This window comes from Chiroxiphia lanceolata, chromosome Z (assembly GCF_009829145.1).
Source record: "Chiroxiphia lanceolata isolate bChiLan1 chromosome Z, bChiLan1.pri, whole genome shotgun sequence".
Lineage (NCBI taxonomy): Eukaryota > Metazoa > Chordata > Aves > Passeriformes > Pipridae > Chiroxiphia > Chiroxiphia lanceolata.
Genome location: NC_045671.1, coordinates 60,375,127 through 60,402,758, shown reverse-complemented (window position 1 = coordinate 60,402,758; position 27,632 = coordinate 60,375,127). Strand labels below are relative to the sequence as shown.

General features: G+C 44.4%; 1 protein-coding gene across 3 annotated transcripts in view; it reads right to left on the bottom strand.

The window, feature by feature from the left end:
- The window catches only part of TRIM36 (tripartite motif containing 36), a 32,075-nt gene extending 16,855 nt beyond the window's left edge, over window positions 1–15,220 (bottom strand). Inside the window, exons 1-2 of one of the 3 annotated variants that reach the window (XM_032676383.1) lie at window positions 15,116–15,220; window positions 4,731–4,965 (exon numbers count right to left, since the gene is read on the bottom strand). In XM_032676383.1, the coding sequence (XP_032532274.1) occupies window positions 4,731–4,965; window positions 15,116–15,178 (298 nt within the window). In that variant the 5' untranslated portion in view covers window positions 15,179–15,220. Of the gene's footprint in view, window positions 1–4,730; window positions 4,966–5,960; window positions 6,007–15,115 lie in introns of those variants that run through there. The other 2 variants (XM_032676384.1, XM_032676385.1) reach the window with 2 other exon arrangements.
- Window positions 15,221–27,632: the final 12,412 nt, after the last annotated feature.

Here is a 27,632-nt window from a genome sequence, read left to right as displayed (position 1 = left end):
ATTAAATGTGTGAGAGTTTAAAAAAAAATAAGATTTTAAAAGTCAACTGGATTCTCTTAAAAGGTTGGGAGGTTTATAATATAACTGTATATTACCACCCCCCCAAGTCAGTTAATGCTTTTGGATGAACTTTGAGGAACAAAAAAAACCCCAACAAACCATGAGAGAAGTCAGTAGCTCTAAACTGTTACTTTCGGATACCTTAATTTTTCACAAAACAAGGGTGCTTTCTGCAGAAAGAGCAGATAACGATAGCTTTCCAAGAGCTCTGATGGTATCATATGGTATCTTTGTTTTATGACACTTTCAGCCTTCAATTGAGGCACTTTAAACTTCCTCTTGTGATTAGCTGCTTTGTCCTCCACTGAGAGTGAAGTTCAGATTTGTGTTTAGCTCACATCTTTCTTGGAGGATAACATATTCCTATGGATTGCTCATGTGCCTGCAAATACTGTCGCAATATGGAGTTGAGGGATTTTTTTCCTGTTTTTGACAGAGCATCACATTAAAAAAAAAAAACAGTATTAATGTTAACAAGTCCACACAGTGGCTGAGTTGCGCAGACGAGCTGACTTTTGGAAGTGAGATATACTCAAAACACTGGCTATCCTTCAACCTAACTGTTTCATTCATTAAGCACACCAAACGTTACAATTCTGGAAGTTTAAAATGTTTAGCTTCCCTTGTATATTCATGTGCTGTGCAAAATTTTCAGATCCAGAACTAGCTACTCATATTAACATGGTGTAAATTTCAGTCTGTTTCTTTATCAAATTGAGCAGGCTCGGATACAATGAAGAACTAGTAATACCTTCCATTTAAAAGTGATGGCCAAACATGACCTTTAAAGGTTAGGAAGATCAGCCTAATAATTACACTTCACTACCAGTAAGACAGCAGTTTCACTAAAACTTGAGCACGTAAACTCATGAAAATTAAAAAGTAGGGGGGTGGGGGGGTGGGGGAGATGGTGTGGTGACTACTCGTGTTTTGTGTGCATTTTTGCATCCATCAATGTATATTCAGTCACATACACACAGAAGGAAAAAATATAATGCAACTCTTAACTGAATTCCAGTCCAGTTGACCTTTAAATCAATGTTACACAGAATGAAAAGCCGTCCTTATAGAACTTCTTTGCTGTACCTTTGCTCACTGAAAAAGCTTTTTTGTCGACTTGACCACTGACAAAAAGCTATATGCTAACCAACAATATTTAACTCGAAATCTAAATGCTAGACTATCTGTAGCCAACACAAGAAGTGAAGCAATTCTACCTCTCCACCCAAAAGACCTCCTCTGTGAGGCTGCAAACAATGAACAGAGAGCTGTTTAGACACCAAAAGACAAGATATACCATTGGTTTACAATGGTTCAAACGAAAAGCATCAACTGTTTTCTCTCCTGTGGCTGTTAAACTTCTGCAGGGCTGAAAGGCAAGAATGTTTAGTTTCCTAGCACATGAAACAACTCTAGTATTTAAGCAGAACAGGAAAAGGGAGAAAGAAGAGATTGGGGGGAGGGGCACAGGGAGAGATATTTCAAACATTCAGTTTCTGCATTACCCATCAGTGCTGCACAAGAGTCAACACAAATACATTACATGCTTTAATTACATTAACATTGTAATTACAGTAACATTACAGAAAATGAATTAGCAATAAGAAATATCCCTCATTTTACATGCAACTTGATTTTTTAAATTAAAAATTATTTTAAATATGATATAAACAGGAGTGTTTTTAAACCAACACACTGGATATTAAGCAGCACACGCACTCCGTGTGAAAAATACAGTTTTACCAGTTCCATCCTTTTTACATTAAGATAAACTATATTTGTAAATGCAAGCTGTGTGTGCACAACAAATACAGAACATGAACCATTCCTCCTAGAATTTCAAGAATTTAAATGCCAAATCCATTTAAAAAATAGAGTATATTCCTTACGGAGACAACAGGGATTCCCTAAGTGGAAAAAAAAATAAAAAAGAAAAAACACACAGTGGGGAGAAAATGGTATATCCATTTTCAAATGCAACACTGATGTCTTGACAGTGATATGCTCTGCAAAAGCCTATCAGAAGTTATACATGTGAGACCATACTTTGGATGTTTTCTAGAACATTTTCTCTACTATGGAGGTATTCTATTACAAATTCCCCTATGGATCACAAAACAAATTAAGCAAGGCAATGCACATTATGAGTACCTCAGGCGCAAGATGACAAACGTGCAGACGTAAAGTGCAAGCTGGTTCACCATTACTGCTCTCAAACTGGTCTGAGAGCAATCCCACACCCCATACAGCAATGACGCTATAATGCCTGTAACATTAGAAGTGAAGATACTATAACCTGAATTTACAAATGTATTCTTTAAAGCTCCCATTTCCATATGCTTTTCATTTTGCAAATTTGAACTGTTTGAGATGATAATTTTCCTGTGATGTGCATCTGCCCAACGCTCTTTGGGGGCAAGCCCATTATGTCCAAGTCTCAACCCTCTCTTGCTACTCATCCAACAACTCTTCTGGAAAGCAATCACCCCTCTAGTAGCAGGTCAGATGAGGAGATATCTTCCCATCAGTTTGCTGGGACGGTGGCAGACTACTGCGGATTTAAAGATTACAACTCCTGCAACAACTTGTGTGCATGTATCTCAGGGCAGTCTGAAAGTGGCAGGGGGGAATACCAAGAACTGGCTTTTTGCTTATCAAACTGATTTGAAGGAGTACCAGTACTAACAACTCATTAATTGTTTAAAAGAAGCGGGTGAAATTGCACATTTGAACTGTGAATACTGGGGAGGATGAACTTTAGTGTGGTCGGAGCAGAGAGATTTCTCTGAACAATTTTTCCTGCATTTTGTAGGCCTTGCTTGACATGACTTTAGAAGTCGCAAGAGGTGTAATGTTTATACTTATAAGCTGTGTGAAAATATGCAATGTTTATACTTGTTAGCTGTGTGTTTATAATTATAAGGTATGTGAAAATAGTATGTTTATAGTAAGAAAGCCTTGAGAAACTGGAGATAATGAGACACCTGCAGATCTCGGGAAAACCCCTAAAGGCAGATCAATAGAAGGGACTTTGCACGCCAAGTATGATTTCAGGCCATGTGGACAGAGCACTAGGTCCAATAAACTGAAAGCATGAGACACGTGCAAAGACTGAGCTATCCAATCACCTTCTTGTGAGCATGTACCCAGAACAAACTAAACTGTATAAAAGTTAACTCATTTAAATAATAAATTGGACATTTTGCCGATCAAATTGGTCTCTGAGTAATCTGTCCATGCCTCTCCGCTGATACTTTAGTAACAGGAAATGCAAGACAGAGCTTTAGAGTTTGCCTTGTTGGTGACTCTTCCAAAGCACCAGGGAGTGTGGTTTTAAATGGATAATTACGTCGGAAGAAAGCCTAAAAGCCAAGATGAGGATTCTTTCAAGAAGTACAGCATGCACAAAGCATTTTCGATGTGTCTCTGTAAGAAAAGATCAAGTCATCTGTGAATTACGTGGACAGCTGTAAGAATCTTTCTAATATGATACCACAAAGAGCATGAGGAGTCCTATAGCTAAGTGCTCTTTAAAGCTTTGAGCAGACCACACTGAAAGAGATCTGTCCTCCAAATCTGCAACTGTGCAGTAATCATAATCAATGGGAAAATATTTATTGTAAGCATAATGAAGTGGGCAGATGTGGGCAGTTTGGTCTAGGCCTTCCTTGGTGACCAGTTTGTAGCCAAGGAAGGGTCCAGATTTACCCAGTATTCCCTACGATTTTTACGTAAGCCAGACTGTAAGAAGAAAGGAAGAGAGGCCTTCGCTCTCTTTCCTTCCGGCGGCTTGGAGGTGCAGGTTCCCTGCTGTTGAGTCTGCCAGGTTGGGGAGCGAGGCCTGGTAAGGCCTTGTCGTCCTTGGGAGGCGGAGGTTGCCGGTGATCGTTCCAGCATGACTCTCCATTGTCCCAAGGAGAGTAGTAAGATAGTTTTTTAGCCAATTCCTTTAGTTGCTAGATATTGGGCTACTAATCAGGATATATATATATTTTATTTTGGTTTTGTTCCTTTTCCCTTCCCCCTTCCCTTTCCCTTGTGAAATTATATATATATATATTTCAATTGTATATAACTGTAACATAAGTGTAAATATATTTATATATATTGCTTTAGCTGTTTCTCTCTCTTTTCGGTTTTCTTGGTTGTTTTTTCCCTCTTCTCCCTGAGGTTTGGGGGGGAAGGGGGACTTCTTGTGGTAAGGTTTGGGGACTTGGCAGGGAGCCAGCTTCAAATCATATCAGCAGAACAAAACTATAACTTGCAAAGTCTCTCTACAAGCTCAGAAGGAAGTCAGAACTACCGCACTGAGACTGGCTGAAACAAAAGAGAACCACCTCAACCGTGCTACTGACAGGCAATCTACATCTCTACGCTACTGAACATGATGCTATTGCATTTCAGTGTAACTGAATTACAGAAAAAACAAACACAATGGTTATAAAGATTTACAGGATGCCACAAAGACAAATCTATATGAAACAGAGCGCATTGTCTTTAAAAATATTCCCATTGTTATTGACACAAAATGAACAAGACTTGCACTATCCCTAAGTCATCTCTCTAACCGCAGCAGGAGTAATGGGAAGCCATTTTACCAATGCAGATACCAGTCATCTTAAGTCAGTATACTAATAAAATTAGGAAAACATGCACAAATTCTTACATACCTGATCTACTAATCCTGTCAATTCTGTCCATGCTAGAAGCAGAGATTCTGATTCGAGGGCTACTCTGATTAGAGGATTCAGAGCCTCCATCAGCAAAAGAGTCTTCGAATGCAAAAAGTATTTCTTTCACACATTTGTGACAGACATTGTGCTGGCATGGAAGGATCAGTGGATGGGTAAACAACTCCTTGCATGCTGGGCAGATAAGCTCTCTTTCGATACCCTTAATGGCAACCTTCATGATAGAAAGAGGGAGAAACAAGTGTAAGCGCAGGAAAACACGAGCCATTAAGATTTATGGCACTGCTCTGTCATCAAAATTCCATCTCTGTAGAATAAATCCACCCAGTTTTATCTGGTTTAAGGCACTTCTCTGGCTAAAACTGCAAACAAATCTCAATTAACATTTATGAAAGCACTGACAGTGTTCATTTCAACTGAAGTGAGCACTGCCACTAGGCAAACTCAGTTCATCTTTAGGTCATGTCTGCATTGCAGGGGAGGAAAGGAGGGGAGTAGTCTTAATTCCACTCAAGGACCTAGTGGAATGAGTGCAACCATACTTCTTAACAATAGGAGTCCATATGTTTAGCTTGCTTGCTCGCTTTTCAGGAAGGGAAAAAAAAAAAAGAAATGATACTAAGTGTCAGATACTCAGTACTGGTTAAACAACAGGCTTTCCTCACGTGTAATTCACATTTAAGGGCTGCAACTATTAGGACTATAGTTCTGAGTGCGGAACATCATTTATTTATTTGTTTATGAGTTTATTTACGTCCTTATCTGCCGCACAAAGATCCGCCCGTGGATCGGTGCAGCTCTTCAGCAATTCCGTGGCCCCCACGGTTCCCCTTGGCCCCGCGCCCCGCTAAGCATCAGGTGTCGGCGGGCGCAGGCACCGCCAGCCCAGCCCAGCGCCGCTCCCCGCGCCAGGGCCGCCGCCGCTCCGCCCGGGCTCCCTGCGGGACCGCTTCCCCCGGGACCGCTTCCCCCGGGACCGCTTCCCCCGCGCCCCGTCGGAAGGGCTCCGAGCGAGCCCTGCGCGCCGTCCCAGCTCCGCGGGGCTGCCGCCGGCGCCGCTCCCAGCTGGGCGGGCACGGAGCTGTCGGCGCACACCCATGAGGACGGACAGACGGACAGACAGACAACCTCCAGCCCCCCGCACCTCAAGCGGAGGGACGACGCACCCCGCGCCGGCGGCCGCGCTCCGCCGGTTCCCCCCGAGCTCACCGCGCTCTCCGGACGATCGCCCTCCATTCCGGTGCCTCCGCCGCCGGCTCCGGCGGGCTCCGTCAGCCCGGGCGGGCGGCCGGGACGCGGACGGGGAGCGCCCACGGCGGCGCCCGGCGCAAAATGGCGAGCGAGGAGCGGGCGCGGCTCGGGCGCGGGGCAGCGCGGGCGGGGCGGGGCGGCCGCGCCCGCGGCAGCCGCCGCAGAGCGGAGCTGTCCAGCCGCTCCCGTCGCTCCGGTCCCCGCGGGAGCCGCCGATTTCGTGGCTATTGTTTTGGTTCTTGTCTTTCGCCGAGCGGCACCGGAAATGCCGCCCGTCCCGGCGGCCAGGAGTATCGAGTGCTCTCCCGCTCAGCCCCTGCCATTGATAGCCTCCCTTGGTGCCCGTGTCAAGGAATCACTGAATCGTAGAACGCTTTCGGTTGCAAGGGACCTTAAAGAGCACAGAATCAATTAGTTTGGAAAAGACCTCTGAGATCATCGACTCCAACCTATGAGTGAACACTATGTCAGCCAGAACATGGCACAAAGTGACATACCTAGTCTTTTATTAAACATCTCCAGGGACGGTGACTCTGCCATCTCCCTGGGCAGCCCATTCCAATGTCTAATCACCCCTTCTGTGAAGAAATTCTTCCTAATGTCCAACCTAATCCTTCCGTAGTACAGCTTAAGACCGTGTCCTCTCGTCCTGATCATCTCACTCCAACCCTCTGCTATGGGCAGTTGTCCCTGCCCATAGCAGAGGGTTGGAGTGAGATGATCAGGATGAGAGACTTCCACTCAGCCCCCCATTCAACCTGGCCCTGAACACTTCTAGGGAGGGGGTGTCTACAGCTTCTCTGCACAACCTATGCCAGTGCCTCACCACCCTCATACTGAAGAATTTCTTCCTAGTATCAAATCTAAACTTGTTATCTTTAATTTTGAAGTCATTACCCTTTTTACACTCTCTGCACACTTAAAAAACTCACTCTCCCTCTTTTTTATAAGCTGCCTAAGTACTGAAAGGCCACAGTGAGGTTACCACTGAGCCTTCTCTTTTCTGTCCTGCGCAGTCCCAGCTCTCTCATCCTGTCTTCACAGGAGAGGTGCTCCAGCCCCCTCATCATTTTTGTGACCTTTCTTTGGACTTCTTCCAACAGGTCCACATCTTCTTGTGCTGAGGACCCCAGAGCTGGACACAGTACTCCATATGGGGTCTCATTAAAGCAGAGCAGCGGGGAATAATCGGCTCCCTCACCCTGCTGTTTTGATGCAGCCCAGGATAATTGGCTTTCTGGGCTGTCAGCGCACACAATGTTGGCTCATGTCCAACTTTTCATTCACAAGAACTTTTCCACAGGGCTGCTCTCAATGACTTCTTTTCCCTGTTTGCACTTCGACTTGTTGAACTTCATGAGATTCTCCTGGGCCCATTTATCCAGTTTGTCCAGGTCCCCATGGATGGCATCCCCTCCTTCTTTTGTGTCAACTGCATGACTCAGCTTCATGTCATCTGCAAACTTGCTGAGACTGTGCTCGATCTCGCTGTCGATCTCTTCAATATAAAGATATTGAAGAGCACTGATCCCAAGACAGAGCCCTGAGGGACACCACTTGTCGCTGGCCCCCACCTGGACATAAAGCCATTGACCACAACTCTCTGGCTGCATCCATCCAGCCAATTTCTTATCCGCCAAATAGTCCACTGCCCAGGCTGCCTCATATCTTAACCTTTTTAATGAGCTGAGCTGCACTGGTGATCACCAGGTTCAGTAACCCTTCTCCTCTGGCTGCTTTTTCTAATATTTGCACCAGGAACTTGTCCTCAATGCACTCCAGGAATCTCCTGGACTGCTTACAGCCAGCTGTATTGCTTTCCCAGCAGACATCTGGGTGGTTGAAACCCCCCAACAGGACGAGAGTCCGTGAGCACAATGTAACTGAACCGAAGCAAAAGGTCCTCACCAACAGGCTCCCCCTGATCATGCAGGCTGCAGTAGACCCCAGCCACAAGATGCCCTTTGCTGGCCTGGTCATTGATTTTTAGCCATAAACTTGCTCATGGCAGTTTCTCAGAGGCAGCTCTTCACAGTCTATCCATGTTAGAAAGGTGTATGGCTTTCTCTGGGAGGAACACCACCACCTTACATGCGGTGTGGGAAAGGCAGCTGGACCGTACGCTTTAAGGGTGCAGGAGGCACACACCAGGCAGCTTTTGTGGCAGCCAGGATGAAAAAGGGGTGGGGAAGTGGTTATGACTGTCAGCATCCCCTACTCTCCACTTACAGTGTATTTCCATTGGAAAAGGGATAGTAAATACCCTTTTCACCATCTGCCAGAACAAACAAAAATACTTTTAAATCTCCAACATCTCTGGGTTTTGGGAAGGGTGTGGACACCACCATTGCAGATGCAATAGTTAATATAGCATTAAGCTAAGGGATAAAAAAAAAGGAAACTTGGAATGAAAGCATACACTCTATGTGCATTACACAATGGAAGGAGGTTTAGTTAATTAAAACAGATGAAGCCTGAGCTGTGTGAATGATGAAACGCTGTCAGTTTGACAAACTCTAAACTTGACCTACTTGCCTATTTAAAAAACAAACATCAGGATAAGTTCATTTTCCCTCAAAATTACCCTTCCTATGAGTCAATAAAACAAACATGCTTGAAATGTCTTACTTGGGTATTATTTACACCTGGTTTTTGGTGGCCTGGACATGAAATTCAAAGGGAAAATTCCACTCAGAAATCATGAAGGTGGGTGATTTTTTGCATGTTCAGTACTACAAAGAAGAACTTTCTACAGAAGACTTACAATGTTTCACATTTACTTTAGAAACCACCCTCATAAAAATAGAGAGTACTGTGCTTGAAACTGTTCTGATAGTACCAGTAAATGGACAGTATGCATATTCAAATTGAAACATGTCACTTAACTGAGAAGGGGGGAGAACGGGTTGGTAAGGCCATGGGTTGTCAGCCTTCCAACTACATTTTGACTAATGATTTGCAAGCCTCCGAATCATTATCTTTATATTATTTACTATTCTTTAACCACCTCTACTCTCCCCAAATGATGCTACAGGCAGGCTTTAAGGTTGCAGGTCTTTATAAGCCCTTTTCTACAATAGCACACTACCCATTGCTGACACTGGATATCATTGATTTGGGACCAGATAAACAATCAGCTGCAGATTAGAACAAAGACCCCTTGGCTGCCTTTGAAACAGTAGGAAGAAATTTTGTCTTAGGTGGCAGAGCAAGGCAAATCATTTTGCTTTCATTTCAGAGGTGGAAGTGCCAGCGCAGGTGGGTGTTACTGGTGTGGGCAAACCTGGAGCACACATTTTCCTCCTGTCCTCCCACAGCCTTCACGTGGGCTACAGTGCCAGCTACTGTTAATGGCAGGACTTGTGAGTGATTCTTTTTTCAATCCCTTAATAGATCATTAAGGTATTATCTTGTTTGTGTGCCTGTTTGCTCTGGCTTCAGGGTATTCAGGATTGTAATTACCACCTCCATCACATTAAGATGTTACATGGGTGAAAATGTCCTTGAAGACCTCCAAAGGTCAAAACTTCCCCTTCTGCACTCACACCTTTTTAGTAGCCTCTGCCAGCCTAGGACTACTAAATTTGCATTGTCAAAATTTGCATTAGCTTTATGGTACTGAGAAGAAAACACAGCAGTTAGGAATCACTGATACATTAAAAAGATAAGAGCAGAAATCAGTGTCAGAAAAAGCTCCTGTCCTTTGCCTCTGCAGAAGACCAACATTGCCACAGAGCTTGGACCTACTCTTCTGCTTTGCTTCCAGCTAAAGGCACGTTTCAATTGGACATCTGTTCTGCTCTCAAAGGACTCATGGAATAATGTCTGGGAAGTGCCAAAATAGTTCTAACACATCCTTCAGGAGGCAGGGTCTGACCAGGCATTATGGCGTGCCTTGCATTCACAAGACAGCAGAAGATAGAAACTGGAATGGGTAGAGATTGCCATCTTATTTTCCCTCTTCTCTCAGATTAAAAGTGGTTATTAATTTTATAATTATTATGCAACAATCTCCCAAGTGCTCATTCCCATTAACTATCAGTATAATTTCAAGAAGGACGCAGCACTGGTTTTCAACAAGCTGTAAAAATCCCATACTTGTTAAGCAGTGCAGTTGCAATCCTACCGCGTGAAGCAACACAAGCCTGTCCCAAGGCACCAGGGAGGTTCTGCCAACACCTTCCCTGCCTTCAGTAGTCAGGTCCTCAGACCAAAGCTTTTCAAGATATTTATTTTCATGCTGCTTTTGCAACCATGGCTCAAGACTCAATCAGTTTCCTGATGGTCTGCACTCCTCTGACTGAAGAATAGAGTCAATGCATCACAGCAGAGATATGCAGGATGAAGGTGGATTTTCTTTCCTGAGCTGACATGACTGACTTGGGGATCAATCACAGACGCTTTTCTCTCTGTGCAATGTAAGTATTTACTTCCAGGATGGATGCAGAGGGGTTTTAGCCTGCATCCCGCTCTCTGTAAATTGTCAGTGATACAATTTGCTTCTCTACTTAGTCCTGAAAAGTCTAACCTCATGAAGATGACTCCTATCCAGAGGATTTTCCCAATCATCCCAAGATCTATTTTTAGCTCAGCAATAAGGCAGGAATTTATGTTGCCTGAGAGAAACGTGCCTGTTTTGGCTCAGAAATACAGGCTTAACTTTGTCTTTGCAATGGTTACCCTTCAACCGTATGACCCTGAACAGCCAGCAAAGATATATAGACCTCGGGTGTTTTAAAGTTATCATGACTTGAGAATTTCTTGTTGTAAAACAAAAGTATCAGTCCCTACCCCTTTGATTCAGGATTGTTTATCTTCTCTGCAAAGGTGTCCTACAAGCCCATAAGCCTCAAGTTTGGATGGGATTCCTAACAGATCCCATAACCTGATCAGCTGAACTGAACAACTTTTGAAGGTCCCACATGACACTGCTATGCACAGGGCACTGAGTCAGTAAAGACTATGCTCATCGAACTGTCAGAATATTAGGGCTGCAATCAGCTTTAGGTAGGATTTGTAACGAGAACATCTCAAAGTATGCTAAGTTGGCTCAGAATATCTTTACTTTTTCACTTACTGCCATATGTACAGTACTCTGCTTCATGTCCAGGACACCTGGAAAGCAGTACTTGTGGGAGACCCAAGGAGCAGCTACAAGCAGCAGTCCACACAGAGGACTCTGCTCTTTCCCTTCACGCATTGTAATCACTTGCCAAGCAAATGAAAAAATTATAATGAAAAAGCTTTACAAAAATACATGATATTCAAATCAAAATAACTTCCAGCTCTGAATTAGGAGAGAGTCATACCTGTGAAGAAATGACTACTGTTAAGTAGAAAGGAAGTGTAAAGGTTACTCTCAAAAGGATTTAGAATATAAAACATTTACATTTAAAAAAAAATAATCAAATCAAATTTACAGGAAGACCAGTCACAGACTACATTTCTGACACCATAAAGGTATTACATGAAAAATAAGGACAGTATACATGGAGCACATGGGGAGCCTTCTCTCCTTCACTTCAGATTGTAGATACCCCTGTCACAGAGGACAGGGTTGTCAGCTCTCCCTTGCCATGTCATATCCCATGCATTTGTACATGCTTCAGGGACCCAGCTACGGGAATGATGAGGACATGTCTAAGATGTGGAAACACACCTTTGTCACACAGGCTGACTAACTCAGATAAGTAACTGTGATTAAAAGCTGTGAAGACAGGCAAATTGGATTCCGATTGCTCTTGACTGCTGGGTTTCAAACTCAGATCCCTCTGCGGTATCTAACTTAATATTGTTACTTGAAATTGAACTCCAAGTTATCTTTACGTGCTCTTTCACCAAAGTCGTCTTTTTGTGCAAATACCTTTCACAGTATATACACAGTCTGGCATGCTGTAAATCAATACTCTGTAAATTAAATAATTCACTCTTAAAGGTGAGGTCCTCCTTATAGGCACCCAAACCCCAAAGAAGTGCTTTTCTACACATAAGCAAGAAATACGTAAAGCCTTATCTTCTTCAGCATGAGGAACAGATCTCCAGTTCTGCTGAGTCAGGCAGCCCAGAGCAACCTGCCAGCCCCCACTACTAAATTATGCTGTATTTCCCTTCTCCAGCTTCTCATGTGGTTTGGATTTGGACCCCTATATGCTCTATCCCTTAATTTCACCCTGACAAAAGCTGAAATGCTATCACAAGAGAATTTTCCATCAGTCTTTATGTGAACCAGGCTGAAGAAAGGGACAGAAATCAGTGTCACCTGCTGGTTCCAGGAGGAGAGCATGCAGAATTTCAAATGTTCTTAAAATTATCTTTATATATTTCTCTTGTTCACATCATGTGGGGTTTAGGGCTTGTTTCTAGTAGTGTCTGTCTCTCTACATGCTTTTCCTGGAGAATTGTTTTAAAGCTGTTCCTCCCGAACCACAAATTGTCAGTTTCTGCAAAAAATGTGGAGGGTAGGAATAGATGGTAAAACAAAGCAAACAAGTGAGGGAAAAAAATTTTAAAATAGGGCAAGAAATCAACAACTAGTGCACAAGGATAGTGTCAGTGTCATTAGTCTACCTTTGAAACTCACACATATCACCTTATTGATTTTATTAAGTTACAGAAAAATACCAGAAAATGGTTTTGCAAAACAGATAGCAAGCATTGGTGTCATTTACCCCATCAGACATGAATATTTCTTTACAGCACCTAAAAATTATTTGAAGTTAATATTATGAGAGAATCAGATGCATTAAAAAAACCCAAACCATACATCTATGCAAGTAAAAGAGTTTGAAATGGAGTTTGGGTGAATAATTGGGGGGGCGGGGGAGGGCTATCTGTATGTTTTGACTACTACAAAAGTCAATTTACAGGGAGGAAGTTGGGGGTGGGACAGGGAAGATGGGGGGTTGGAAGAAGCCTAAGACTGTGTCTGGAATATTACATCATTTTGAGATGGTTGAGTGTTCATCCTTGCTGTTGTTTGAGCTGATACTTCAGAGTCCTGAAAAAAGGTCCTTCTGCCCCAGTGCCTCCGACACAAAATGCAGTTAGTTGTTAATCTATCTCACAGGGGTATTTTTGAGTTCTCAGATGCTTCTGTGACATTTGTGACAGGTGCCTTGGAGGCCCAGAATATCTCAGACATTGTGGATATATAACAGATGTTGTGGATATATGGATTACACAAGGACTGTTTTACTGGGACTAAAAGTACTACATGAACCTTTCTGTTCTAGGTTAAGCATGCAAGTTGTGTATGTGAAAGAGACTCACAGAGGAATAATTAGTATAGATCATTAATAGAGACAATAGGTTTTTGAAGTGACATTCCCCGGGGAAAAGTGGTATATAATGATTTGCCCTGTTTGAGAGGCCTGACACAGGCTGCAAGCTAAGTGGAAAAACAGCATGCTTGCCAAAAGATGTCACACGCCCAGAGTCTAAGAGCTGATGCATCATACCTGTTGGGACCCATCGGGACCCTACGTATGGAGAGCTGAGTGTGCAAGTGTAAAGTATTCTTTATTGATCCTGTTGTTCTGATAGTTCTTTGTTCGGTGAAAGACAAGATGCTTAGCAGTTAACTCAGAGCACGTTAATGCTTCCAGGCTTTATGGTAAAAATTTTATTGATGTAGGGGAATGAGAAAGGGAAAACTGGAGTTCTGGAACTTCTAAGCAATGATACCCTGGCCTCAAGCAAATATAGTTTACCATACAGAAGAGTCCTTTTGTAGGCATGATTTATGTAATCTGAGAAAGCAGTTTAATTATCCCAACAGAACACCTCCAAGCTGCTGGTTAACATCAATAAATTACAAAGTGGAGGTAACCTAAAACCCTGGTATGAAGGGAAAAAAATGCAAAAGGCAAATGTGGAGAGCAAGAGGTCTCAGAGCTCGGCATTGGAGAGGGTCAAGCAGTGACCGCCACTATGGAAAGTCTGTGAAGGTCACAGAGCTGATACTGCTCCTCTTTTCTTCGAGTACATCAAGTGTCTGTGATGATGGGATTTGGCAATATTTTTGTTCATGTATAAACAACAGCACTGTTTGTGATTAACTTGCATATTTCATATTACTGTGCTAACTGCTGTCTACCGAGCCATATGCTTTTCCAGAGGGTGTCTGATTAAAGCACAAACTGTTTAACTGTGGGAAAAGGGACACACATGGCACGCCATTACAGGCTAAGGTAGTTTCTGGCCTGAAACCCTTTATGATTTTGTTTATTATGTAAAATGAACAGTAACAAGACTTGTTCATCTGAATTTTCCTTTAATACCACAGGCGTGGTTACTCCTGGGCAAGGAGAAGAAAATTATGCAGGAAGCGCTTCATTCACCTGCTCTAAAGGTTCATCCAGAACTTTTAGAAGAGGGAGGGAGAAAAGGGAGGAGGAGAAAGATGTGCACAAAGAACAGGCTGTAAAGGCAGCCTTTGGAGATATGCTAGAAAGCCACCGGGATGCATTTGAAACAATCTTTTCAATAGCACCATTGTTTGCTACACTTGTTTTTAAGTTTAGAAATATTGTGACTGCTTCAGTGTTTTGAAATCCACTGTGGCAGAGTCTTTGGGGTTCCCGGGTTTTCATATATACCAGCAGTTCACAAGTAGAAAAAGTTGGATTCCCTCCTTTTTTCAACAAAAGACACGTACAAGTCTCCCTCAAAACACTTCCCAACTCTGAATCAGTTCCTCAGAGAGACACTTCAGCGTTGCTCGCAGGCAGTTGCTCACAGCAGAATCCCGCAGGGACAGGGGTGCACCGGCCGACGCACCCCACATCCCTGAGCTGGCAGACCGCCGCACACGGAGCAGGGACAGGGCTATTAAGGCGCCGGATGCCCAACTGTGCTGTGCTGAGGGACACTTCGCATTGAAATTTAATTTTTTTCTTTTAAATTTTTTACCCCACAGCTTCGGAAGCACGTGGCAAATGTAAGTCGAGCCTCCGAAGTACATTAGCTCTAAAGACGGGTCATTCATCCCCTCAGCCTCCCTCCAAAAAGCCCCCCAAAAAAAAACATTTCAGGAGGGAACCCGCTCTCCCCTCGGGCTGCGCTCTCTTCCCCGCGCGCTGTCCCGGGGGTGCCGAACCACGCTCCGTCCTTACCCTGTCCCGCTTCAGCAGTTCCAAGATGTAGGAGAACCGGCTGCTGTCCGCTGCCACCTCCATGGCCCCGCAGCCGTGCCGCGGGATCACGCCGCCCCTCCGGTCCCCTCGCCCCTGCAGCGCAGCCCTTGCCCCCGCTGCTCTCCGGGGGAGGGCCGTCGTGCTGCGACAGATGCTCCGCCCGCCCACCCGCTCACGCGTCTGAGGGTGCCCGTGAAAACCTCTCACCCTGCAGCAGCGTGGGACGACTGTCAGGTACCTGGAGGTGCTCAGGCACACCACCTCTGCTCAGACGCTGCGACCGTAAAGGCTGCGTTAAGGCTGGAAGAGTTACACTTACTTGTGGTCTCACCAAATCTGAGTGGTACTGTATAAATCACTCTCATCTTGCACGGAGCTGATGGTGGTGCATGCCCACAAGGCCAACACTCAAGGTGGGCATGCCTCTTTTCAAAGAATGGCTTGATGTGGGATATATGCTGAGGTACAGCATGATGCATTTGCCCCCGGGCTCCATTTGGTTTTCTTAAATTCCAAGTATTTGTTTAGATGAAAAATTGTGTCTAAATACATCTGCAGAGAAGAGCATCTACTAATATAATGTATGTAGTTGTGTGTATGATCTGCCTTGTGTTTGCACCTGGCTAGTGGTGTGTTTGTGAGGTAACTCAAACAGGAGGAAAACTTACTATCGTCTCTTTTTCTGCGTCCCAGAAAAATTTCTCATCTCCCACCAGAGATGAGGTGGATACAAGGTGCCTATATACAACTGTGACAGAAAAACTGGTCCCAGCAACTCAAGTACCTTCTACTCCTTGATTAAGGCAACCCTAAGGTCCCACTGAAATGTTCACACCAGAGGGGAGAACCAGCTACCAAGAGAGGCAGGCACAACCACCCAGACCCAGTGGGCAAAGGGGCCCCAGAGGAAAGGTGGGGAATGGTGATTGAGACATGGCAGACATTGCATTCCTGCTCCCTGCCTGTCTCCACTCCATGATGCTGCTATACCTTGCTTCTGGTTGAGGCACTGCAGGTCACTTCAGCCAGCAGCTGGCTCATTTCTTCCTCTTCTAGCCTCATATCTCCCCAAACCCAAAGGTACAGCTGCGTCCAAGACCTGCGGGAGAGGGACAGGTGAATGGCCAGTACACTGCTCTCTCACCAACTCTATTCCAAACTGATAGATGGAAGGCAACAAACCCTTCTTATGCTGTAGCTATCAGGTAGCCCATGGAGCATATCACCCCTTTGTGGTGAAAACATACCAAAGAGTATTTTATAACAGTATAATGTATCCCCTCAGAGGCTGTATTTCCTAAGCATACTGATATAGTAGTAATGTTATCTCAGATTCTTCCTTCAGGTTACTCACTGAAACAGAATATTCTGCCTTTCTCAGGAAACAAGACTCATGAATAGCTCCAGACATTTCTGTTACTAGATACTGTACAATTATATGTATCAAATGACTCATTAATCAAATAGCTTGTTATTATGATATAGACAGGCTTTCAGTGCTCCACTTCTTGCTTTTGTGCAAACACCCTGGTAATAAACAATGGGCAGTGGTGCTGGGGACAGTCAACTGCCATCACCCACATAGCTGAGAAGTCCTCAATGCATAATTCAGCTCAATGTGAGATATTTTGCTTCTCTGATCTAATTTCAGCTCACCAAATGGCAGTCATGTAGGAAATTTTCAGTACTGTAATTTCTTTGGGTCAGTGCTGGGCTCTGGCAGAGAGCAGGGCTGGCCAAGGCTGGGACAAGGGACTGCCTGAAGGGATGCCTTGTTTCTCCCAAGCTGCTCAAGTCCAGTAGTCATCTGCAGGAAACCATCCTGGTTGTGGCCTCAGCAGCAGTGACACTCCCGCATCCAGGAAGGTCATGTCACAGTATCAGTGTGAATCTCCAAATGATAACCAGCACCAAGCAGCAAACATACCTTTGACCCTACTGCTCCACAACGACAGGCTTTGTGAAAAGCCAAGGAATTTACAACCCTTTCTGTTCCACAGTGCAAGAACACAATATGTAGCTGTTTACTCTACTGGAATCCTTTCATCTGGAGGCACACCTACATTTGAATCTCGTTGCAGATTTGTTATGTTCATGTTAAGTGACTCCCAAGAACAACCTGACAAAACCTGTGAGACAAAGGTCTTCTGTGGTGCACAAACCATGGGCCTGCTCCAAATCAGTACTTTTATCTTACCTTCTTTGGCCATTAAACACACTGTTTCATTTTGAACTATGTGCTCTGAATTTCTGGCTCCTGTCTCATCTTCTCAATTTTTTTTATTTTTTTTTTGAGGGAGGAGGTTTGTTCTGGTTCTGCTAGGTGTTGTAGATTATGGACAGCCTGGGCTGTAATTCAAGGACTTGGGGCAGAAGGGATGATTTCTGGTTCCTCTCCCTTCATCTCCTCATGTCCCACTTCCATAAATTGATTAATGTAAATGTAAAGAGATGTAAATGTAGCTCAAGTCATGAACTCAGGCAGGGCAAGAAGGATACACTAGAAGACAGAAGAAGCTGATGGTTCTTTCATGATCTCCTCTTGGAGTGTTTTTGTTTCAACATAAGTGCTGTTAGCACTCCAAGTTCAGATGGCTGCCAGTGATATTTAAGCAGGACGATGCCACAAACCACTTTTGCATTAATTTCACAGCTTCAGCAATGGAATCCTCCTAAACAGTTCTGGCTGGGATGATCCTGGCCTCTGCATGATAGCACTGTCTTGCCATCAAGCCTTTGACACTGTCTCCCATGGCATATTCCTGAAAAAGCTGGCAGCCCACGGCTTGGACAGGGGCACTCTGTGCTGGGTTAGGAACTGGCTGGAGGGCTGGGCCCAGAGAGTGGTGGGGAATGGTGCTGCATCCAGTTGGTGGCCGGTCACTAGTGGTGTCCCCCAGGGATCAGTGTTGGGCCCAGTTCTGTTTAATATCTTTATTGATGATCTGGATGAAGGGATTGAGTCCATCATCAGCAAATTTGCAGATGACACCAAGCTGGGGGAGAGTGCTGATCTGCTGAAAGGCAGGAGGGCTCTGCAGAGGGACCTGGACAAGCTGGAGAGCTGATCTGATTCCAATGGAATGAGGTTCCACAAGGCCAAGTGCCAGGTCCTGTGCTTTGGCCACAACAACCCCCTGCAGCGCTACAGGCTGGGCACAGAGTGGCTGGAGAGCAGCCAGACAGAGAAGGACCTGGGAGTTTGGATTGACAGGAAGCTGAACATGAGCCAGCAGTGTGCCCAGGTGGCCAAGAAGGCCAATGGCATCCTGGCCTGGATCAGGAACAGTGTGGCCAGCAGGACCAGGGAAATGATTCTTCCCCTGTACTCAGCACTGGTGAGGCCACACCTGGAGTGCTGTGTCCAGTTCTGGGCCCCTCAGTTCAGGAAGGACATTGAGGTGCTGGAGCAGGTCCAGAGAAGAGCAATGAGGCTGGTGAAGGGACTGGAGCACAAGTCCTCTGAGGAGAGGCTGAGGGAGCTGGGGTTGTTCAGCCTGGAGAAGAGGAGGCTCAGGGGTGACCTTATCACTGTCTACAGCTATCAGAAAGGAGATTGTAGCCAGGTGAGGGTTGGTCTCTTCTCCCAGGCAACCAGAAGTAGGACAAGAGGACATGATCTTAAGCTCTGCCAGGGGAGGTTTAGGTTGGATATTAGGAGGAAATTTTTTTATGGAGAGAGTAATCAGGCATCAGAATGGGCTGCCCAGGGAGGTGGTGGATTCACTGTCCCTGGAGTTTTTTAAGATGAGATTGGATGTGGCACTTAGTGCCATGGTCTAGCAACCACGGCGGTATTGGATCAAGGATTGAACTTGATGGTCTAGGAGATCTTTTCCAACCCAGTTGATTCTAAGATTCTGTGATCAGCCCTGCAGAAAACTGTACGTCTGGAGTCATGCAAGCCTGAGCAGAACCCTTTGGACTGTTCAGTATAATTAACACAAGTTGCGTCCATAGATCCAGACTAGCTAGGAATCTGGGACTATCCTCTGCAGCAGATATCAATTCCTGTAGCCATTCTACTGGCTCACGTTTACCTTCCCTTGGATGGAAGACACTTGTGCTAGCCTTTGTCTTGAGTGACTGAAGGCTGACAGGGGAATGTGCTCTCAGAAGGCTGGAGGTGGATGGAGAAGCTTCATGTTGCAGCTGGTGGGCCAAGGACTTTCACCCTTCTTGGTAATGATTGTTGTGTTTTACACAACCTTTACTGAGATGGGCTGTATGTCAGAAATAGCTGGGAGCTCCTCACCTATTCCACAGAATTGCAAATATGCAATTTGTTTTCACACTTTTCTTCCTTTTGTTTCATCTCTTAGCTCGGTTCCTTTCTGTGGAACCAGGATTAATTTGAAAATTAATTTGAACTTTCTGTTGTCATGAAATTATCAATATCAGACTGTCATATTATGTTGAAATGAAGCAGTAGGATTTTATTTGTTTTCTATCACTTCAACTTGAAGCAGATCTCCAAAAAACCAAGGATCCCAGTCAGAGTATCAATTGATGTAAACTAAGTTGTATAATTTTATGTCAGTAGAAAAACTGGTTCTGTATTGCAATCCTGAAACACCATGCAACACATTGTTCTGTTCTGGCATAATGGTATACAAATTAAAATACAAAGGAAATTTGTGTGTCCTGACCTGTGAATTATGTTAATTCTCACAGGACAACAGCTCTAGATTTTCTGTTTGATCTCCTTCCCTGTCTTACTTTCTAATTCTGAACCAAATTGAGCAGTGAAGCCTATTCAGATGTTCTTCTGTTTCTGTTCCCCTAGGATTGTAAGATATTTTCCTACTTCCACTACACAGGGAATCCACTCAAGCATGCACCCTTGGCATCTGTCTAGCACCATGGTGGGGTGGGTCTTCTCCCTGTACACTGCACTTGAACCTGTTTGCCATCATTACCTGAGGAAATCTACTTAAAGAGTGTTTGAAACCAGTAGCAGGTGGTGATATGAGAAGAGTTAACACAAATAATTCAATACAGAGGAGAGAAAGAATGCTTCAATTTTATAGTATTCATGGGGAAAATGGATCTGGGTAGATGTACTTTCATCTCAGACAACTCCAATATCACTGAGCGTTGCAATACTAGAGCAATGTAAATACAAGAAAGATGATGTTAAAGGTAGTAAAAACCAGTAGTGGTGTTCAGCATGAACTGTTTCAGTGTTAAATTGCACATATGAGCAAACACTGCAAGTCATGAAAAAAACACCTCTGAAATGCATATCCAAGTGTGCATGCTTCTGAAAAGGATTGTGACCTGCTTTTATTCTCTTAACAGCATTCAGGCCTGCATCCAGCTCAAACAGTATGAAAGAGAATCCATGTAAATAGTTTATGAATTTTAGATAAGCTGCTTTCTTCCACAGGGAATGATGTAAATGTGAACTGTCACTAGCAGAAAAAACTACCATGAAACAGATGAGACCTTCTGATGGTTGGAAAAGTATTGCAAGCAGAACAAATGAGACCAAATTATTTCAAAGATCACTATATTTGCATGCAGACCTAAACCTTTTCCTGCATTAAACCCCATTCCCTCTTGTTCTTTTAGGTGCCACAAGGGGATTTTTTCCCCCGTTCTCACCTGTGCTGCTCTGGGTTAGAAAAAGAAGCACAACTCTCTGGACTCTCCTAATGAGCAGTCAGGAAACTGTCTTCTTCTCTGTCTCTTCCACAGCTTGGTTGAGCTCCACCTTTAGCTGGAGCACTCCTGCACCTTTGCCCCATCAACTGTGTTAATAAATCCCACTCAGGATTCAGATTTAGCTTGTGATTGCGTGGGATCCCCAGATCTCTCACTGTGATGCATCTGCCAATTCATACCTTCGCTTTCTTCTGGAGATCGTGATTTTTACCCTCTTTATGTCTCTAGATTCCTTAGTGATCCAATTTTTTCTCCCCATCACCATAGACTGAAACAGAGTTTTAGACATTTTTATATACCTTGTTCTAATAGGCACTGCCAAAAACATGAAGGTCACTAAACTCATAAGATAAAATACAGCCAACAAACAACGTGAGATACTGAAGCAGTTTGGCTGCTGCAATGTGGCTAAGTCAACTCTATTGCTAATGGCCAGAATAAATGTTCTCACCTTCACCCATACCTCTCATTTCCCATACTTCTGGCCTATCCTCAGGCATAGGCAAATGTAATAAAATCAAAAAGTGAATTTCAAATCCACAATACATTGGAGCCAGATATTTTGTTCTACTGTGCTCAGACCTATTTGACACTGGAGATATCAACATCTGGGCATTTTGTCTTCCTCCATTTGAAGACCTCTGTTCAAGTACTATAAGCATATTCATTCAGTGTTTGTGATACATAAACACACAAAATAACATTATTTGAAAATTACCTTTATGTATGATTTCCTCCTAGTTTGTCCCATGCAACCCTACTACAGTACCACATGCCCCCGGGAACAAGTTCATTTAAGAAATATGGGTTAAGTATGTAGACTACTATTAATATTTAATACATTGAGTATGTTATTAGATATTTATGAAGAATAAGCTAAAGTACATAATGATGCATACTATGAATATATAATGTAATTGCCATTTTTTGTTGCAACTACAGTTAATCAAGTTTGACAATATAAAGAGAATTTTGGGTATCTAGAGTTTTAACAAATATTAATTGAGCAAAACACAGTAAGCTTGAGTATACTAATTTACTCATTAAAAGAAAGTTGTCTAATGAAGAAATCAGAGACATGCAAATCAGGGAAAGATAAGGTAAAGATAAGCACTGCTGAGATCTGCATGCAAATGTTGTGATGCATGTTTTAGTGATTTTGTGTGTTTTGCAAAAGGGGCAGATCTGTAACAGTGAAGGCTCTGAAGAGTGAAGCATAGACACGAAAGCTTTTCAGACTCAGTTGGTCTTCAAAGATTATTACGCTCCTGTACAAAGGAGATAAAGCTTGTCCAACTCTTGTCTTCAAGGTTTAAATATGTCATCTGGGTTCCTGCAATTTTCTTTCAGTTTAACTACACCAGGATTAGGTTTGAGTTAACTTTCCTTTTTCAAAATGGCCTGCCATGTTCCTGCAACAAAATTCTTCCCCTGCGTTTACCCATGGGTTAATGAAATCTTTAATACCCATGAAAATTGGATTAAGCTCCCTGTGGATTGACTTTGCACAGAGCAAGACTGGTGCAGAGCCCACTATGCGAGACAAAGGCTGACCCTCCCGGCATCACACGGCACCAGAATGAACCTGCCCCTTTACAGATGTGCCTGTAGCAGATGTCACGTTGTTGGAGTACTTGCCTGCAGGAGCACTGTCTCTGCTGGCGTGGGCAGGCAGCACTGCACTGGTGGAGTTCCTGCATCTCTTTACCTCTGTGAAGGTTGACAAAGGTGCTGGTGACCAGTCAAAGAATGACTGGCTCAAACAAAGTGGACTTATGTATACAAAGGGACATGCATCACAGAGCAAAAGGCCAGAAATGTCACTTAGGGGAATTTATCTGAAATCACGACGCAGCAAATTGTTCCTTGTAGTGTTAACAAAAGCTGAGGGTAAAGCACAGTGACACTCCTGCTCCGTGGTCTCTTGTGTGGAGCATGAAGAGGATCTGGGCCTGCAATTTTTTCTGGACCTGAGACTGATGCTAAGGCTGGCCAGCAGTTTTTGGGGTCCAACTCCTCAAATCATGACTCTGCCTGATTCCCTGTGTGTGTTGCAGTGCGTAATAAACAGAGCATCAGGATGCAGAGCAACAGTAGCAGTGCTGCAGTGCACAGTGAGCTGGTACGAGCTCTGCTGTGTGAGCCTTGTTGCTTTCATCACATGGGCCATGTGCAGAAGCAAAGTCTCTCACAAGCACCTATGCGCTGTACTGGAGTTTCTAGAAAAGGAAATTTCTCTGGCTTTCCATCCAAGTTCCTTTTCATTCCTTTGACCTCTAAAGGCTGCTCAACAGCTTCAGTAGTTCTCACTGGCACACTTAAAAAAGCCTCCCAGATGCAGCAGCTCAACTGAGTGGAATAGATTTCCCTCCAATTCAGTTATGACACGCTAAATTCACAGAGACATGCTTGCTTTGCCCTGTGAAGGAAAGTCAAATGCATGCTGGAGTGCTAAGGGTGGCTCCTTCCAGTGACCTCCTCAAATAACTTGTCAGCTGAGGATTTCAAAAAGGTTAAAGACAAGACAAACTCCTACTAGTTTGGAATATTGCATTATTTATTACATTTTTACTGGTTTTATGTTGAACTGAGGTATGTGAAAGGACACTGGCAAAAGGACATTTTAACCTCATTTAATTTTTTTTTTTTTTTTTTACCATCAGTGTAAAAACATAAAGACTAATCTGTTCCCGACTGACTGCAGTAGATAAGCAGAAGTGTTTAGGCAAGAGCTGTCTCAACCCACAAGACAAAACACCTCTAAAGTGTCTGAATCTGCATTTGCCAGTGTTTGCAGTGCACAGACCTTCACTAGAGTGACTGACATCGGGGCATTTAATTATGAAAGCTGTTAAAAAAAAAGAAGCCTTCCTTTACACTCCTGTTCCCTCCAAATCTGGCTAGCATCAAAAGCACCAGAAAGCACAGCTTATTCTAACGGGAGGGATGGTCCGTGGGTAGTTGAAGCAAGCAGTAGGGACGGGAGGGAGGTCCAGTCCAGGCTGGCTATCAGATCAACAGCTGCTGCAGACTTTAACTTCCTTTTATAGAAGGGAGACTGTGGGAACTGTTGCTCTCCATAGCCCGTGGAGTCTTTGGTTTAAACTGCTCCCTGGGGAACAGACACTGTGTGACATCTCGAATGCCGGCCTCAGTGTTTGCTCAGGTTTCCACTGCAGCCGAAAGCAGAGTGCTTGTGTTCATTTCAGGCAGGGACTGTGAAGTGTCTCTGTTCTGTGGCTTCTGAACCATGACCTGGAGTCACAGGTGAGAAAGCCTGCAACAGTCCTGAGGGAATATAGGCAGATGGTAAGGGAAATGCAGAGTTAAAGCTGTCCGGGGGCAGAAGGAGAAATGTGCTAGGAAATGTGCTGCTGTGCATGGGGCCCTGTGGGATGGAGTTCAGGCTCCGGTGCCTGCCTGGGTCCTGTGCTGTTGGCCACTGAGCACAGGAGCACACTGGCAGCTGCTACAGGGCTGGGGAACAGCTTTCCCACTGATAGCTGTCATTCCCAGCTCATACTCAGAGCTGGCAACACCCCTCAGCAATGGAGTGTGCATCTTGGGCAGAGTAAACATGTGCCTCTGCTGTTCCCTCATTCCTGTGTTTAACAAAGGCTAGGATAATCCAGGGGCAGCAGAAGGGAAAGAGACAGGGCTTGTATTATGGCCAGGGAAGTTCACTTTTTTAACATGGTTGGCACCTTCCCTTTAGATGCCAGCTACCACAGTCCTCACTTGTACCAGCAGCTCCTCATTCTGTAGAAGGAAGTTGCTTCAGGCTGGAGGTTTTTTTATGCTGAAAACAGATATCAAGGCATGGAGACATCAGAAAAGTTTGGTGGTAGCGGCAGTTTGCATGGTCTGTGGAAGAAGCTATCTATAGAAACTGGGAAGTCACAGGGGGCACATGTTATCACTGCTCCGCAGACTCACTCTGGCCGTACACAGGGAGTTATATATAGAGCCATATACAAAAATACAGAAGAGCCCGATGCCTGTGTGGAAAGCCTCATCAACACACCTCTCTAGCAGACTCCTCCCCTCAGCCTCACCAGAGAACTGCATATTTCAGAGGATATTTTGGAAGGACGCTGGACAGGCAGCACCTCCGAGGACAGTTGATCTGTCAAGTATGAGCATACAGACCAGGGTGCAAATATACCCAATCTGTCTAAGATTTCTCATTTTCTCTAAAGTATTTTTGTGCTATTTATAGAAACATTCCCCTGGTTCCACTTCCCATCTATGTGCCTCGCAGATTGGCTCTATGTCAAACTGACCCACCAGCAAAACTTTCCTTAATTTAAGAACGTAAAGGTAGAGGAGGGGGGTGGGTGGGTGTGGTGGTGTCGAGTGTGGTGGGGAGTGGTGTTAAAAAAACTAAAATGTTAGAATGGACCTAAAGAACTGCAAGAAACAGTCCAGGAGTCACCAGGGCCCACCAAAGAGCCCCAAGGCAGGACAAACAAACTGTCCCCATGCCATTCCCGACAGTTGTTAGTCTGACATGCTGTGAAAGAGCCCCCCTGACAAATGCTCCCTGGACAATATGTTTACACATATGATACCTTTCCATATGATGCTTCTCCACAACGATTCTAAGTTTAAAGGAGGCTTTAAGGCATATAATAAGCAGTATGAAGATTGACAAAGATTAAAATGTAATTCTGTAAAATGAGCCTATTTTAGTGGCCATAATTTGAAGATGGTTGTTAAATGAAGGCTCCTGGACAGCACAACAGCAAATAAATATAGCTCTGTGCTTAGGGAAACCTTAAAATTAACAAAAGGCAGCATGCAATTTCAACAGCAATCTTGCATATTTAGCTTTCTAGGCAGCATAAGCATCACTCCTGTCCTACAAGCACTCAGGAAGGGTGATGAACAACAGAGAACTTGCCTTGACTTCTATTCTGTCATTTTCACTTCAAATTGTCATCTTCATTTCAAATTATCCTTTTGCAGATTTCACATAAAAGGATAAAGTGGGGTCCTCCCTCCCAGGGTGAGGTAGAGCCAAAGGGAACAAAGAGAAGATGGGGACAGTTTTGGATGGAAACCTGGGGATGCTGTAGAAGTAGCGTCATGAAAGCCTCCATGCTCTCTCAGACTGTGAGCATGCAGGGCAGTTGATTGAATGTTGCACACATTGCTCCTGGTCCTTTTACCAGAGCCTGGTTATCATCCTTTTACAAGTTAACATGGAAGCCATCTTCACAAGCATACCTGACTAAAACTGTCAAAATACAGGGAATATCTCCCTCCTTACATTTGCAAGTTTAATATAAAAAACCTGATCTGGCAAGTTGAAAGCTCCTTCTCTACCCACAAACATTTCCTCTCCTATGCACATTTCTAAATTCTTGAAGTGAGAGGTTGCAGATGGTTCTCAGAGTTTTCTCTTCCTTGATGGACTTCTCCTTTTAATTGTGAGTCAGGACTGTTTCCTTCCTCAGAATCTGACTTGTTCTCCAGTAACAATGGCCACTTCTGTCCTGTCCCATTCCCAATAAAGAGCCTGTATCAACACACAGACATTTTAAGGGACACCAGTCTCACCTTGGTGCAAAGCAGGATCATGGAACAGATCCTCCTAGAAACTATGCTAGGGTATGTGGAAAATAAGTTGGTGATTTCTTACGGCTTCACTGCAGGCAAATTGTGCCTGACAATTTTGGTGGCCTTCCAAAATGGGCTTACACTGGTTGTTGTGAGAAGAGTAACTGATATCACATACCTGGATTTGTGCCTTTGACACTATCCCACACAACATCCTTGTCTCTAAATTGGAGAGGGTGGACCACTTGATGGATAAGGAATGGCCTGGATGGTCTCACTCGGAAGAGTTGTGGTCAACAACTCAATGTCCAAGTAGTGATGAGTGGCCCTTCTCAGGGGTCAGTGTTGGGACTGGCACTGTTTAACATCTTTGTGGGCAACATGGACAGTGGGATTGACTGCACCACGCTGAGTGGTGCTGCCAACATGCTGGAGGAGAAGGATGTCATCCAGGTCCCTGGACAGGTTTGAGAGGTGGGCCTGTGCAAACCTTATGAAGTTCAACAAGGCCAAGTGCAAGGTCTTGCTCCTGGGTCAGGGCAATCCCAAGCACAAGTACAGGCTGGGCAGAGAATGGATTGAGAGCAGTCCTGCCAAGAAGGACTTGGTGGTTCTGGTAGATGAGAGGCTGGACATGACCCAGCAATGTGCACTTGCAGCCCAGAGAACCAATCATGTCCTGGGCCATATGAAAAGCAGCATGGCCAGCAGATTGAGGGAGGTGATTCTGCCCCTCTACTCCACTCTGGTGAGACCTCATCTGAAGTGCTGTGTCCAGCTCTGGGATCCTCAGCATAGGAAGGACATGGACCTGTTGGAGCAGGTCCAAAGGAGGGCCAAAAAACTCATCTGAGGGGTGGAACATCCCTCCTATGAAGACAGGCTGAGAGGGGGATGTTCAGCCTGGGAAGGACAAGGCTCCAGGGAGACCTTATAGCACCTTCCAGTACTTTAAGGGAGCCCATAAGAAAGCGGGGGAGGGACACTTGACAAGGGCATGTAGTGACAGAACAAGGGGGAATGGATTTAAACTGAAACAGGGCACGTTTAGATTACATATTAGGAAAAAATTCTCCACTCTGAGGATGGTGAGGCACTGGAATAGGTTGCCCAGAGAAGCTGTGGATGTCCCATCCCTGGAAGTGTTCAAGGCCAGGCTGGCTGGGGATTTGAGCAACCTGGACCAGTGAAGGGTGCCTATACCCATGGCAGAAGAGTTGCAACTAGATGATCTTTCAAGTCCCTTCCAACCCAAACCATTCCATGA